At 35.0% G+C, this 16,642-nt stretch overlaps 1 protein-coding gene across 2 annotated transcripts in view; it reads right to left on the reverse strand.

Moving 5' to 3' along the window:
• The window catches only part of LOC117325121 (SMC5-SMC6 complex localization factor protein 1-like), a 33,249-nt gene extending 17,323 nt beyond the window's left edge, over positions 1-15,926 (reverse strand). Inside the window, exons 1-12 of one of the 2 annotated variants that reach the window (XM_033881082.1) lie at positions 15,681-15,926; positions 12,829-13,148; positions 11,869-12,052; positions 9,802-10,186; positions 9,415-9,572; positions 8,790-8,858; positions 7,727-7,909; positions 7,116-7,291; positions 5,520-5,633; positions 5,174-5,333; positions 2,087-2,240; positions 118-281 (exon numbers count right to left, since the gene is read on the reverse strand). In XM_033881082.1, the coding sequence (XP_033736973.1) occupies positions 118-281; positions 2,087-2,240; positions 5,174-5,333; positions 5,520-5,633; positions 7,116-7,291; positions 7,727-7,909; positions 8,790-8,858; positions 9,415-9,572; positions 9,802-10,186; positions 11,869-12,052; positions 12,829-13,148; positions 15,681-15,809 (2,196 nt within the window). In that variant the 5' untranslated portion in view covers positions 15,810-15,926. Of the gene's footprint in view, positions 1-117; positions 282-2,086; positions 2,241-5,173; positions 5,334-5,519; positions 5,634-7,115; positions 7,292-7,726; positions 7,910-8,789; positions 8,859-9,414; positions 9,573-9,801; positions 10,187-10,968; positions 12,053-12,828; positions 13,149-15,680 lie in introns of those variants that run through there. The other variant, XM_033881083.1, reaches the window with a different exon arrangement.
• Positions 15,927-16,642: the final 716 nt, after the last annotated feature.

Here is a 16,642-nt window from a genome sequence, read left to right on the forward strand (position 1 = left end):
CTCTCCGTGCTGTCCCTCAGGACCCCCTCCAGTACAATTATATACATACTATAGTGTGTAGTGTTATCCTCTCTGTACTGTCCCTCGGGACCCCCTCCAGTACAATTATATACATACTATAGTGTGTAGTGTTATCCTCTCCGTGCTGTCCCTCGGGACCCCCTCCAGTACCAGGTAGTCGTCCATGTTGTTGAGTAAGAGAAGACACACACCCACACAAAGCCAGGCTGGCTGTAGGGAGCGAAGAATCAGTCCCAACAACTGTTCATCTGTGTGGCCCACTACATACAGAAACATCATAACTCAATTATTGTCAACAGCTGATTAGGCATTTAATCCTTTTTATTTATTTCATAGGAAAACACAATAGGAAAGGTTATCATACAAAACGATGATGGCCACATAGCTGTTTAAACATTACTGATGAGATGGGGTTTAACAACAATAACTGTAAAAATTACTTATGAGATAGGGTTCAACACCAATAACTATAAACATTACTTATGAGATAGGGTTCAACACCAATAACTATAAACATTACTTATGAGATAGGGTTCAACACCAATAACTATAAACATTACTTATGAGATAGGGTTCAACACCAATAACTATAAACATTACTTATGAGATAGGGTTCAACACCAATAACTATATAAACATTACCCATAAGATAGGGTTCAACACCAATAACTATAAACATTACTTATGAGATAGGGTTCAACACCAATAACTATAAACATTACTTATGAGATAGGGTTCAACACCAATAACTATATAAACATTACCCATAAGATAGGGTTCAACACCAATAACTATATAAACATTACTTATGAGATAGGGTTCAACACCAATAACTGTATAAACATTACTTATGAGATAGGGTTCAACACCAATAACTATAAACATTACTTATGAGATAGGGTTCAACACCAATAACTATATAAACATTACCCATAAGATAGGGTTCAACACCAATAACTGTATAAACATTACTTATGAGATAGGGTTCAACACCAATAACTATAAACATTACTTATGAGATAGTGTTCAACACCAATAACCATAAACATTACTTATGAGATAGGGTTCAACACCAATAACTATATAAACATTACCCATGAGATAGGGTTCAACACCAATAACTGTATAAACATTACTTATGAGATAGGGTTCAACACCAATAACTATATAAACATTACTTATGAGATAGGGTTCAACACCAATAACTATATAAACATTACTTATGAGATAGGGTTCAACACCAATAACTGTATAAACATTACTTATGAGATAGGGTTCAACACCAATAACTATAAACATTACTTATGAGATAGGGTTCAACACCAATAACTATATAAACATTACCCATAAGATAGGGTTCAACACCAATAACTGTATAAACATTACTTATGAGATAGGGTTCAACACCAATAACTATAAACATTACTTATGAGATAGGGTTCAACACCAATAACTATATAAACATTACTTATGAGATAGGGTTCAACACCAATAACTATAAACATTACCCATAAGATAGGGTTCAACACCACTAAATGTATAAACATTACTTATGAGATAGGGTTCAACACCAATAACTATAAACATTACTTATGAGATAGGGTTCAACACCAATAACTATAAACATTACCCATAAGATAGGGTTCAACACCAATAACTATAAACATTACTTATGAGATAGGGTTCAACACCAATAACTATAAACATTACCCATAAGATAGGGTTCAACACCAATAACTATAAACATTACCCATAAGATAGGGTTCAACACCAATAACTATAAACATTACTTATGAGATAGGGTTCAACACCAATAACTATATAAACATTACTTATGAGATAGGGTTCAACACTTATATCTGTATAAACATTACTTATGAGATAGGGTTCAACACCAATAACTATATAAACATTACCTATGAGATAGGGTTCAACACCAATAACTATATAAACATTACCCATGAGATAGGGTTCAACACCAATAACTGTATAAACATTACTTATGAGATAGGGTTCAACACCAATAACTATATAAACATTACTTATGAGATAGGGTTCTCCATACCATCAATGTTTCGGGATAACTCGTATATAAAGGCAATAGCGCTCTCCTCTTTTGATGGCAGCAGGATGCCAACATCACTTGATGTTTTCTCTGTGAGTCTGCAGCATTCTGCAGCCATTGATATCAGACTCAGTAGCAGTGGTAATACCTGAATCTTTAAATAAAATACATTTGTATGTCATGAATTACAATTTTTGTATTTTACATGGATTCATTTTAATCTTTTTAATTAAATAGCAAGTCTATCACATAACATGTCGCCCCTAGTAAAACCAACTCTGATAGGGAGAATCTTTAATTCATTCAGTAGAGTATTAGATAAGTCAGTCGAGACAACATTATAACCTCTGTAACATTGTAAATGAAGACCCAAGTATACAAATAGTTTAACAGAAATTAAAAGTCAGGAGTACAACAGGAATGATTGTACTTAATTTTTTTATGAATAGTTGAAGCAAAAATTTTTCTTCAGATCTTAGGTAGCACACCACAGTAAGACAGCCTGGCCATGGGCAATTTTTTTGTTAAGCAAATAACTCCTGTATTATGATATGTATAAAAAATGAAAAAATAAATGTACACTATAATTGGTATATCCAGTATGAAGTAGTACATACAGGCTTCACATTTATTAAAACAAAAATCAATAAATTGGTTCCGGATTTTAAATATCCGGATTTTCCGAACGTGTGTTTACACAGGAAATTTAGTTTGGCCTACAGCGCAAAATGGAAGCCCACAGAAAAGGTAAGATAGCGGAAAAACTTAATTTACAACATATGTCCAAACAAGATTAATTCTGTCTTTGGGATAGAGATATTTAATTTTAAATAGGTTTCAGAAAAAAAATTGTGTAGAGAATTGTGCCATTTTGGGTCAAATATCATAATATTTTGCAATTTTTGAGAATTTTTTAAGCTGTTACCATGGTATTCACAGCTCTAAAAATCACAGAAAATATCAGTTTACTTATCCTTCAGAGCTCTATTAAAATTGCAAATGTTGTACAGATTTCAAATATATATACTTTATTAGAGGTTAAATGTAAGGTTAACTGGCAATGTTTACATATCTAAAGCATGTGCCATATTTTTCAGAATTTGGCATTTTTACTGTACACTGCTACCTTATAGGGGCTGAAAAATGTTATTTTTTGGAAATTGTGCTTAATTATGCTTGATTAAGCTTCATTTTAGTTCATTATTGCTCAAAAATGCATAAAAACAATTTAAAACTTGTTTATTATCAGGCTTGTCATATTAGAGGAATCAAGGGAGGTAACTCGCATATTTACCCATTTTAAGGGTGGGTTAATTAAGCATAATGTTAATGAGTCAGTGTAAATTGAAAAGATATTCTATGTTTTATAACAAACCCAAAATAACTTATTGGGTATCTAACAAACCATATAGACTGAATTCTGGTTTGTTTTACCTGATTTATTACCCCGTATCCATGGAAACTATTACAGTAAGTGTTATTTTTTGAAATATTTGGTGAAACCATTATTTTCAATTTATTTATACATTGGTAAGCATGTAATTTCAATTGATGGAGTGTACGGTTGATACAATATTGTCAATTATTGTCACTTCCTTCGGTAAAGCAGAAAAAATAGCATTTTCCGCATAAAATGGGATCAGCGGACACTTTCATATGATCATTGGTACATATCTGAATTACCGGGGTGGAAACAGATGACTGTGATGTCATAGGCATGACATTTTGAAATCTTGGATGTCATGTCATGATTTATCAGTTAGAATATTGCATGTGTTGCTAAGCTGAGGTTTGGAAAGGAATTTGGTTATTTATTATGACACCATTGAGTATTTATGACGTCATGGATACCATCTGATGACATCATAGTTACTGATGACGTCATGGTAACTATGACGTCATATTACAAGGCTAAATTTGATAGTTGTATAGTATTTTTTGCTTGATTACATGCACAGAGACTCAAAGTACCACATTCAACTCAAAACACAACTTTATTCAAGAGATATACAGAATTATGGGAGTTTTCATCTTTAAAATTACCTCCCCTTATTACTGGATTGGGAGAAAAAGTTGTCAAAATACACCTCTCAGGGAAATCAGCAATACTCGGTGACTATTAAAGATACACAGTAACCTGATATGTCATTTTGTTCGTCGGAACATATTCTAGACATTCATGGGCTTTTTAGTAAAATTAGAATTAACAAAAGTGATGTATAAGGTAGCACACCACAGTAAGACAGCCTGGCCATGGGCAATTTTTTTGTTAAGCAAATAACTCCTGTATTATGATATGTATAAAAAATGAAAAAATAAATGTACACTATAATTGGTATATCCAGTATGAAGTAGTACATACAGGCTTCACATTTATTAAAACAAAAATCAATAAATTGGTTCCGGATTTTAAATATCCGGATTTTCCGAACGTGTGTTTACACAGGAAATTTAGTTTGGCCTACAGCGCAAAATGGAAGCCCACAGAAAAGGTAAGATAGCGGAAAAACTTAATTTACAACATATGTCCAAACAAGATTAATTCTGTCTTTGGGATAGAGATATTTAATTTTAAATAGGTTTCAGAAAAAAAATTGTGTAGAGAATTGTGCCATTTTGGGTCAAATATCATAATATTTTGCAATTTTTGAGAATTTTTTAAGCTGTTACCATGGTATTCACAGCTCTAAAAATCACAGAAAATATCAGTTTACTTATCCTTCAGAGCTCTATTAAAATTGCAAATGTTGTACAGATTTCAAATATATATACTTTATTAGAGGTTATATGTAAGGTTAACTGGCAATGTTTACATATCTAAAGCATGTGCCATATTTTTCAGAATTTGGCATTTTTACTGTACACTGCTACCTTAGTGACATGTATATATTTGAAATATTGCATAGAACTGCATTCAAATGGTTAAACAATTAAATAACCATATAACAAAAAAAATCTAAACCACCAGGTCATATCCAGTCAGTAACAGAATGATATCTTCTAAACAACCAGACGATTTCCAAGCTATGACATATTCATTTAAATCATCTGAACACATTTGATTCAATGGAAATCAAAATCACCCACCTTTTGGGTCATGTCTAATTCACTTGATAGACAGCTGCTTAGGAAAGACAGGAGTTCTTGACATTTTGTGTTGATAGTGAATTTGGATGTTCCCGGCCACAGTACACGAGTGATCATACAACTCGACAACTTCTTGGTGCTCATTTCATTCTCAGCATAACTGTTGTAAGTGAATGATTAAGGGTAAATTGGAGTGTATTAGAATTATCAAGTACATACCAGAAAACTTATAAACACATTACTAATACATAACGTCTATATTGATGTATACTTCTAAGACTTGTTCACACTTAAAATATTCAGATAATTTCATATATAATGTACTAAGTTAATAAGAAGCTCATACCTTTGCAGACAGAACTTGAAGTTTTGTTCTAGCAATGCAACCAGGAACTTCAACAGCATGATATTGTGGTTAAAATCATCGCTCTTGGAATCCAGAGATATTTCTACAATCTTTCTGTCAAAACATTGCAAAATGAGTTGGAATGTATTAACAAACACCAACATTGTATTGTATGACATCATATTTATTGTGACATCACATTGAATCACCAAACATCAACATTGTATTGTAAGACATTGTCAAAATTAATATTTGTATATGACTTAAAATAGATATATGTGTGTGGCACGGCCGTTGGAAAGGACATTTACATACACGTGTAAAATTGGTGGCGTGCGCCCTGCATAAGTTTTGACAGGAGTTACTTCCCTTACACAAGAACTCTGTGAAAATTAAATTAAAAAAAAAGACAGTTTGGCTTGGGCCAGCACGCGGGAGAAGAGGCAGCAGGAAATCTATATGAGAACAAGAAATGGTGAAAAAGGGATTTAAAGATTTGTTTGAAAGTGAGAATGATGTACAAAGGCTATACAGAACTGTTAGTGCATCAATGTGTGTGTGTGCTATCATGAGATGCGGCCAGGAGCATACATGGTCATGAACTGAGTACAGGTGCCACACATGTATGTCACTTATATGTTCACCTGTGTTACCAACCTGTAGATATCATCTATTATGTTACTTGTTATATCACTTGTTTATCTATTTGAAATCAACCAAAGCCTCTGTTGTCCTTGACTCAGCAAAAGCAATGCTACCACAAAAAGATCCCGTAAAAATATTAATTTGATTCATCAAATTATCTGACAGACATCAACATTTAAGGGTGCCACATTGACAATGTTATCATTAAAACGATTTAAACAAGAGGCCCATGGGCCTTAACGGTCACCTGGGTTTCGATATATTTTAGCATTTTTGACCCCTATCATCTTGAATGAAGATCAAGGTCATCCATTTATACCAACTTGGTAGCCCTTCATCCCAGCATGCTAAGACCTAATTATCAGTCTCTGGGTCTTTTGGTTATCAAACAGAAGTCATTTAAACATTTTAGTATATTTAACCCTGTGACCTTGAATGAAGGTAAAGGTCATCCATTTATACAAACTTGGTAGCCCTTCATCCCAGCATGCTAGACGTAATAAACTTACCCCTAAAACTTTAAATTGGTAACTGGTGAGCTAACAAGTGTAAAACATTTTGTTTTTTATTAACCTATAACTTGTTAAATCGGACAGTCAATTTTACAACAGAATATAACAAGTGCAATCAATGATTGTGAAGCTCATCAGCTGCAGCAATCACACTATGTACACATTTTTTGTCATTTTGAAATTGTATGTCACATAACATCACTCCTAGACCTCTAATGGATGTATAAACCAAATTAGAAGGGTGTGGACTTCCAAAAACTTCCCCCAAAAACTTTAATGTTAAACTAATGTTAAAGTATGACACAGATTAAGAAAAAATAAGCTGATTCAAAAACAGAGAAACAGACTTTATAAGTTCTTCCTTAAAACATCAAAAAATGACCAACGACATCTCCATCCCATTTAACAAGTTGAAAGTTTGTGCTGATATATGACCTACTGGATAACACTCCTGATGAACTGCCAGGGCTGGTTTGAATCTTCGATCTCCTCAGTGCCCAGAGTCAATGTCCTCATGTACATAGTAGTACAGAGTGGAGATGTCGGTGGGTGTACTTGCAACAACCTCATCAAAGCAGTGTAGGACTTGATGGCCAGGCTCTCACTGGCAGCATTCTACCAACATTAAGTATAATGATGACTAGGCTCTCACTGGCAGAATTCTACTAACAGTAAGTACAATGATGGCCAGGCTCTCACTGGCAGCATTTTATCAACATTAAGTACAATGATGGCCAGGCTCTCACTGGCAGAATTCTACTAACAGTAAGTACAATGATGGCCAGGCTCTCGCTGGCAGCATTCTACCAACAGTAAGTACAATGATGGCCAGGCTCTCACTTTAAAAAGCTGAAATATTCCTATTTTATAACTTAAATACGAAGAAAAAATGTTCACATTGATTTTAAATGAAATGTTTCTATTTTATAACTTAAATTCAGAGAAATAACTCAGATTGATTTTAAAAATTCAATATAGACACAACTATATAGAAGTTTAGTATAATATGACGATTGAAGCCCTATTAGTCTAAATAGATTTCTAGTTTACCTGTAGGAGCTTGACCATCATGAACTGGATGGTATCCGTCTTAGGGTACTTCCTCGACACAATCATGGAGGAGATGAGGTCTAGAGCATATGAAAGGAACTCGAAACTGCATGACTCCTCCTCCAGAGACGAGTGTATAATATTGGTCATGCTATCAGTAAACTCTGTCGGGATATACTTAGACTGGAAAAATAAATAAGTCTTATAACTGAAATCTACCAGTTTGTAAAGTCAGAACTCCATTAATGAAGTAGCACTCTACTGTTTTTTTGGGGTTTTTTTTTGTATCTTAAGAAGTTGAAATTTTGACCAACTTGAAGAGATTATTAGACCACAGTGGCCATCTCCAATTTCTTAATGATCCAATATAATAACTCAAAGATAAACATGATAATATGGTCCTTTATCATTGTGTGAGGTGGATCAAAATCCCTCCAAGAATGAAACTGTTTTAGCACTGACAAACTATGGCATTACGTACATAAGTAATAGACGGATGGAGAAGAAACCTATAGTTCCCTAGATTTCACCGGTAAGGACTAATAAACTCACCACACATCATGATCCAATGTATTTGTGTGAAGTTAGATCAAACAAATGTAAACCAATTATAAGCATAGTGTACCATCATTGGCATTGTAGAATTATGTTCATTTATCTATATGCTGTACTTTATTTGAGGTGAATTACCCAAATGGACCCCATCACTATTCACCTACCCCAAAGGGTCACAGTTCGATCATGAATTGCAAGATGTAATCCACAAGCAAATAAGATTTTTGGGAGACAAGCATAGCCGACTTTTGGGGGACAATTTGATAACAGACAACAGATTGCTGGGCTAGCCTGGTATATGCTCCCTGGGCCTTTTTTGGTAAGATTTGAACAATTCAATATTTTTGAGATTTGACAAATAAAACAAAAGCTTAGTTAAATTCAAAGTTTGTTCTACTTAGTACTTAAGATAAAACTATCCATCAATTCCTATTTTGAACAACGGAATGAACAGAACTTAAGTATTGAAGGCACCTTTACTGGTTTTGACAACTATAGCAGGCATTACCTGTTGCTGGTCATCGCAACTGGACAACGCACAAATGACAGGCTTCCAAAGGAACCTTTTCTTGGACACCTATTAGGACAAAAAGAGCACATAAATGAAAACTTTCTCATGTCATTATTTCCCCAAGATGTATTCACATTTAGTTTTTATTGGGCTTTTACAACATTTTTTCACCAACTGCTTTCTTTATCATATTCATGCTTCTACTTAAAAGTTCAAGAAAACAAAACAGGCTACACTGCTAATATACACATAACAAGCGTAATTACTCTGAATTCAATAGTTCTATATACCATAGTTCAAGGATTTAACCACATGAATTTGACCTACATAAACTTACAAGCAGGTCAAGGTCAATTTCATGTAAATTTATTCAATCTAAAGTTCCTACATGTCTCATTCTGACACTTTCAGTGTTTTAGAAAAAATTGATAAACAATAATGTACAGATGTACTGATGCTGAACCACACCATAACCTTTAAGACTCACTTTATGGCAGAAGAGTTAAAATGTTGGAGCTTCTCATAAATGTGTATGCAAATAAGCTCAATTCTTTCATTTTATCCCATATTGCCAGAATATTTTCCATCACAATTTTAATCACATTATTAACAACTGAATTACTTTGAGTTTCTTAAGTTCATGGAGAGCATCTTCGACTCCAACAACCTCACTGAGCTTCCGTTTCTTTTGGACAGGCCGAGCTGGACTTGGTACATTGTGTTCTACACTGAGGGGAGAAGGCACTTCATTCCTAGTTCTTCTTGTCACTCGGTCATTTACTTCAACAAAACAATGGAAATCTCAGGTAAAAAATGACTGAACAATAACAAACACTGGGAGAGGCAATCCTTGTCCAACCATGACATTGAGGATTTTAATACTAGAAATCTGGCAACAAATGATGATTAATATTTCCTGCGTGAAAAATGATTTAAAGATGGGACACCGAGGTAAAGTGGGAACCTCCAAGGTAGATATAAGGAAGTTCAGTGACAGTTTAAAACTCACCTGTTGTTACTGGTCTGTTTGAGGTATGTAGAGGTGACAGTACAGAACTGCTACCAGCAGAGCCAGGGATGGACAAGTACCTTTTCTCTTGTGTGTTTTGACTACTAGGTGACCAATGCTGCTGACTAAAATCTAGGTCAGATAATGATATGTCCTGACTGTTAGAAGTAGCTAGAGGTGACTCTACAGAGCTACTATTACTGAGGCCAGGGATGGACAAATACTTTTTCTCTGGTGAGTTTTGACTACTAAATGACCCAACTTGCTGACTCAAGTCTAGGTCTGACATCTGACTACTCCTGAAACTTTCATTTAGTGATGTATCCTGGAAAATGGACTCCTGAGGCACTTTGACCAGATAATCCAACGGATCAGGTGGGGGATCCTGCCAATGACATTTCATGGAAAAAAATACATAAATGGAAGATCTGGATCTGCTAACTCAATGCCATTTATATACATGTATACAGTACACAGAATCTTGCCTGAGTTTCTATCTTATATAAGATTTGTTTAAATAAATCCTAAATATTTCATAATAGTGAGCCTCTTGCAAACTAAAATTAATTTTGTGACAAGAATCATAAATCTCTCTTGAAATGGAAACAAATGCAAGATTCTGTTCATCATACAAGTCAACCAAGATTTGTTCAGCAACTCAATAGCAACATTTTAATAAATGAAATAAGAGGCCCATGGGCCTTAACAGTCTAACGAGTTTTGAAATATTTCATTTTTATTTGACCCTTTTTAACCCCACCCATCAGCCCCTGGGGTCAGTTAGGCCAACATGTGCATACCTGCTACTTCAAACCAATTTGAAATTAATTCCATTAGAAATTCTCTCTAACAAGATTTTCATGTTTGACTTCTTGAATTCTGTACATGTATGATCAGGAATTTACCAGAATGATAGTAGTGTAGAAGTATGTAAAAACATATTAAAATAAACAATTACAATTATTTTGTAAATAAAATTTTTGAGGTGGGAAATGTAGGTCACTGGTGGCACTCATCAGCTACGACTGAACTAAGAGGTTTCAAACAGTTTAAAACTACTATAATGTGCTAAAGACTACATGATATTAGGGGTTTCCCCTGGTATTCACCACGCTATCTTACCGTGGCTAAATACCGGTAGTGTGACTGGGGCTGCTATAGACTTACCTTGATCAGGTAGTCACCAATGTATCTTACCGTTGCTAAATACCGACAATGTGACTGGGGCTGCTATAGACTTACCTTGATCAGGTAGTCACCAATGTATCTTACCGTTGCTAAATACCGACAATGTGACTGGGGCTGCTATAGACTTACCTTGATCAGGTAGTCACCAATGTATCTTACCGTGGCTAAATACTGACAATGTGACTGGGGCTGCTATAGACTTACCTTGATCAGGTAGTCACCACTGTATCTTACCGTGGCTAAATACTGACAATGTGACTGGGGCTGCTATAGACTTACCTTGATCAGGTAGTCACCAATGTATCTTACCGTGGCTAAATACCGGTAGTGTGACTGGGGCTGCTATAGACTTACCTTGATCAGGTAGTCACCACTGTATCTTACCGTGGCTAAATACCGGCAGTATGACTGGGGCTGCTATAGACTTACCTTGATCAGGTAGTCACCACTCTATCTTACCGTGGCTAAATACCGGCAGTGTGATTGGGGCTGCTATAGACTTACCTTGATCAGGTAGTCACCACTGTATCTTACCGTGGCTAAATACCGGCAGTATGACTGGGGCTGCTATAGACTTACCTTGATCAGGTAGTCACCACTCTATCTTACCGTGGCTAAATACCGGCACTGTGACTGGGGCTGCTATAGACTTACCTTGATCAGGTAGTCACCACTCTATCTTACCGTGGCTAAATACCGGCAGTGTGATTGGGGCTGCTATAGACTTACCTTGATCAGGTAGTCACCAATGTATCTTACTGTGGCTAAATACCGACAATGTGACTGGGGCTGCTATAGACTTACCTTGATCAGGTAGTCACCAATGTATCTTACCGTTGCTAAATACCGACAATGTGACTGGGGCTGCTATAGACTTACCTTGATCAGGTAGTCACCAATGTAATCTGGTCTCAGACACAACACACCATACTCTATGAGATGAACTACATGTACTGCACACTTCTCATTAGCAAACACATATGTTAGTGTACTTGTCACTTTCTCTGGCTGTGTGACAGGAAGCTTCAGATTGTACACCTCAGCACCACCACTATGTAGTAAACTGAAATTTTAGATTTTAAAATAAGTATCAGACAGATTAACCAACAGATTACTTACCTAAGTTACCCTACCATAATTTGATTGACTTATGTACCACCAAACTTCAACTCTAAACTACAGTGAAATGGGACATTTTTCCTGTAGAAGACATAGGTAATGATCATGAATGGCAGTTTGGATTTGGTTATATAATACATGAACTCTGACAATTTGACAACGCTCCTTAAGGGAGGCAACTCTAACAAAATCAACAAAGATTATTAGTATTATTCTCAATTTCTGTATTGCATGTCCAATGAACAAAGTTCCTTGATTATTCCAGATAATGGTAACATAATCTTACAAAGGTCAAAACATAGACGACCGTTACATGCATTTCAAGTTTCAATATAACTGGATCCACGGTGGCCGAGTGGTTAAGATGTCCAGACACTTTAACACTAGCCCTCCACCTCTGGGTTGCGAGTTCGAAACCTACGTGGGGCAGTTGTCAGGTACTGGCCGTAGGCCGGTGGTTTTTTCTCCGGGTACTCCGGCTTTCCTCCACCTCCAAAACCAGGCACGTCCTTAAATGATCCTGGCTGTTAAGGGGACGTTAAACCAAACAAACCAAGGATCCAATATGTCTATTATAAAATAATGACAAAAAATCTGTCTGTGGCAAAAGGTGTTTTTTACCCTAGATCTTTAAAGGGAAAACAAGAACTTGTACATGAGGAGCTGCCTGTGATATGTGAAGAAAACTCAAAAATTCAAAACAGAAACATTCTGTCTAACCTTTTATACACAGAGTTCTTCTTTGCACCACTGACAACTACAGCAGTTTTCCACCCAGCAAATGCAGTTGTTCCAAAAACTTCAAAATGATAACGCCATCTGCGAGGTGCTTCCTTAATTTCTGTAGGTATATTAATTGAATCTGGTGCCTCAATCTGACTCCAGTCATAGCACTGCTCATCCAGCCACTGGCCCATCTTTGATGATTCAACAATGTAATTTGGGTGCAAAATCCATTTGGCAGTAGCACATCCCCCAAGAAATTTCTCACTCCTTGACAGTTTCTTACACACAATATGAGTACAGTTGGACCTGAAACTCTGTAAAGAATTTGAAAACCAATTACTAGTATAATGAATACTCAGGAAAACTATAACATATTGAATGCAACAGTAGGGTCACCTGCTTAAGATAAAAACAAGTGTAACCAGAGACCTAAAGAAGGAAAAGTGGCTTTTTGGCTTAACAAGTTACCAATTAGTTAAAGTGACCAAGTGTTATATAACCCGAGTGTACCTGTTTGTAAAGCAATGTGTTAGCATACATATGTAGCATAAATGTTTATCTTAGAATTATAAGTTTATCTAAGTATTAAGTATTTTATTAAGAAATGAGTGCTATAATAATGTATTCTTTGAATCGCTATAATCAATATCGCACACATGTATTTTTTCAATTATGAATTCATCACAATAGTCTGATACAACATCTTAATTTTGCTGTGTAATATAAGGATTATCAATTAAGCAAAGAAGGCAATCATTTAACATGCTTATAACTGACCAATGAAAATTGGTAAAATAGCATTATTATAAGCGTTAAATTCTTCCTTTCTAAATATAATATGAATGGACCTAAGTTTGTATTATTTCTGACAGCAATTAAACAAATCATACAATGTACTCAAAAATGTGATTTCCCTAGATATAAACTACAGTAAATTTCAACCGCGGGCAACCAACAAGACAATCAGTGAAGTTAGATAAACTGTGTGTTTCTGTATGTGTGTCTATGATAATCAGTTTCTGTATGTATATGTGTGCCTATAATAATTAGTTAAGTTAGATAAACTGTGTATTTTGTATATGTGTACCTATGATAACCAGTTAAGTTAGATAAACTGTGTGTTTTTGTATATGTGTACCTATGATAACCAGTTAAGTTAGATAAACTGTGTGTTTCTGTATGTGTACCTATGATAACCAGTTAAGTTAGATAAACTGTGTGTTTCTGTATGTGTGTCTATGATAACCAGTTAAGTTAGATAAACTGTGTGTTTCTGTATGTGTGTCTATGATAATCAGTTAAGTTAGATCAACTGTGTTTCTGTATGTGTGTCTATGATAACCAGTTAAGTTAGATAAACTGTGTGTTTCTGTATGTGTGTCTATGATAATCAGTTAAGTTAGATCAACTGTGTTTCTGTATGTGTGTCTATGATAACCAGTTAAGTTAGATAAACTGTGTGTTTCTGTATGTGTGTCTATGATAATCAGTTAAGTTAGATAAACTGTGTTTTTGTATGTGTGTCTATGATAATCAGTTAAGTTAGATCAACTGTGTTTTTGTATGTGTGTCTATAATAATCAGTTAAGTTAGATAAACTGTGTGTTTGATTTATGTATGTGTGTCTATGATAATCAGTTAAGTTAGATAAACTGTGTATGATCGAGTCACTCTCCAGTGCTGACAGGAAAACTCTTCCAGTTTCTAATTGTTCTATATTGTCATATAAAGCAAGAGTATGTAATTTCACAGAGTGACACACACCTGAGAATTTATTGTGGTTGTGACTGTGCCTTTGTGTTTCCCTGGTTATTAATGCCTGCTTTTGTGTTTCTATGTTTACTAATGGCAGACTTGCGTCCAACTTTTGCCATTTTAAATATACATTGTATCTTTTCCGACTGAGATGTTTTGAAAACAAAGTCTGACTTAAACAATTCTCTTCTGATAAAATAAATACCAGATGATTAAATATTTTATTCAAAATAATCTGTTTTTGAATAGGATGTGCATTTGCAAATATTTAGGGAATATAGCATTTGATCAGAATGTAATAAAGACTGAATACAAATCCACTAAGTATAACTGATAACTGCATTGATCTGCAGACACCCAGTCAATTCTAGATCTGTAGTCTTGATTACATATCTTCCTATATATATAGTGCATGAACGGTCATTATTTAAAGCAGAAATGGTGACAAATTGGCACTTTCCAATTTTACAATATTTTTTCTTTTAAAGATTATCTTAATTGTGGCATTGGGCTAAATCTTAGTTTAGGATATTTTTTATCTACAAAATGGCTGAAAACTATTTTTATCAACAAAATTAAAGAAGTAAGATGGCCATGGGTGTACCGTGCAAACTGCAAAATTAAGTTCAGTCGTCTTCAAATCCAGAAATAAACACAAGTTAACAATAGCTCTCATGCGCAGTGATATTTGTGTGCACATCAGATTACACATTTGTAAGTTACGAAGAATTTGTACATCTAACAATTTGAGATATTCTTTCTCGATTTGAAATGAATGCGATGGAAATGTATTTAAAAACATACCGAAAGTGTGCAAAATTACCTGTAAACCTATGAGCGAGTGCGGTGAAGCACAGGACAGCGTCACTATCATATCGTTTTGTAAACACTTGATATGTCTTTTTACCCTAGGACTCATAACCTGTGTCTCTGAGTAAAAAGACAAGTGTTTACAAAATGATACGATAGTAGTGACGTAGCCGTGTGGGTAAGATCTAGAGGAACAACCAATCATGTACTGGAAAACAAATGTAAATAACTAGAAAAAATTATATACCGTAGAAATAAAACTGATAAAACGAATTTAAAACCTGAGAATCAAAGTCGATTCCACCCAATCTTGTTATCAACTTTCCTATCTCCTTCCTCTCGACATCAGCAAAGCCAGAGAGTTGAAACACCCGTTTGCCCTTCTGTCTTGTCCTTAAATTTGCAGACATCTTGTAAAGCCAATAGATATTTTAAATTTTAGTCCGGCATTATGAACATGTGTTTGTTTCTCTTCTGAAATCCAATGTTTACAACACTTTGAAATTAAGCCTCCCGCTTTCATAGAGCTTCTGTACCGGAAGTAAAATCATTATTCTAATTAAAGTAACAACTTATTCGTTCCGGAATTTTGAGACGCGCTTAGAAATGTGTAGTATTCTAAATAGAGACATCTCTTATTTGAATACAGATATATGAGTTTTGTTTATAAATAAAGTTATCTCTTTTTCAAATAAAGATATCTGAATCAAATTGATAGAAATGCAAATGGTTAAATATTTATGAAAACCCTAAACTTAATCTTACCCAATAAAACAATTTTGTACTCCAAAACGCACAATTCAATTAGGAAATATATTTAGAGTATCAATAAATTTGAAGCTCACCTCAATATAACAATTATTACACCACCAAGTTAGATCGAATGAATATGGGACAGCCTTTGCAGCACTGCTATAAATCAACAGGGTGCTGTTACGGGCGAGAATAAATGCAACAACCACAGACCAGGACTCCTGGGACGTCTGAACTCAAGACACATTCTTACCATTTGAGCTAACCTGGCCACTGATGTTCAACGAAGTCCAGTTCAATATACATTCCTCCCCCTTCAACAATTAGTCTTCTGAACCCCAAAGATGCAAACAAGACCTTATACCACCTTCCATGGGTATTTAGTTTTGGTGTCAAATGCAACAGGAGAGCAAGAATGCAACAGCAGGAATGGGATCCCAACTGGGATCTCTAAACTCAAGAGAGCTATATGAGCTGGCTACTGACATTT

This window comes from Pecten maximus, chromosome 4, assembly GCF_902652985.1.
Source record: "Pecten maximus chromosome 4, xPecMax1.1, whole genome shotgun sequence".
Lineage (NCBI taxonomy): Eukaryota > Metazoa > Mollusca > Bivalvia > Pectinida > Pectinidae > Pecten > Pecten maximus.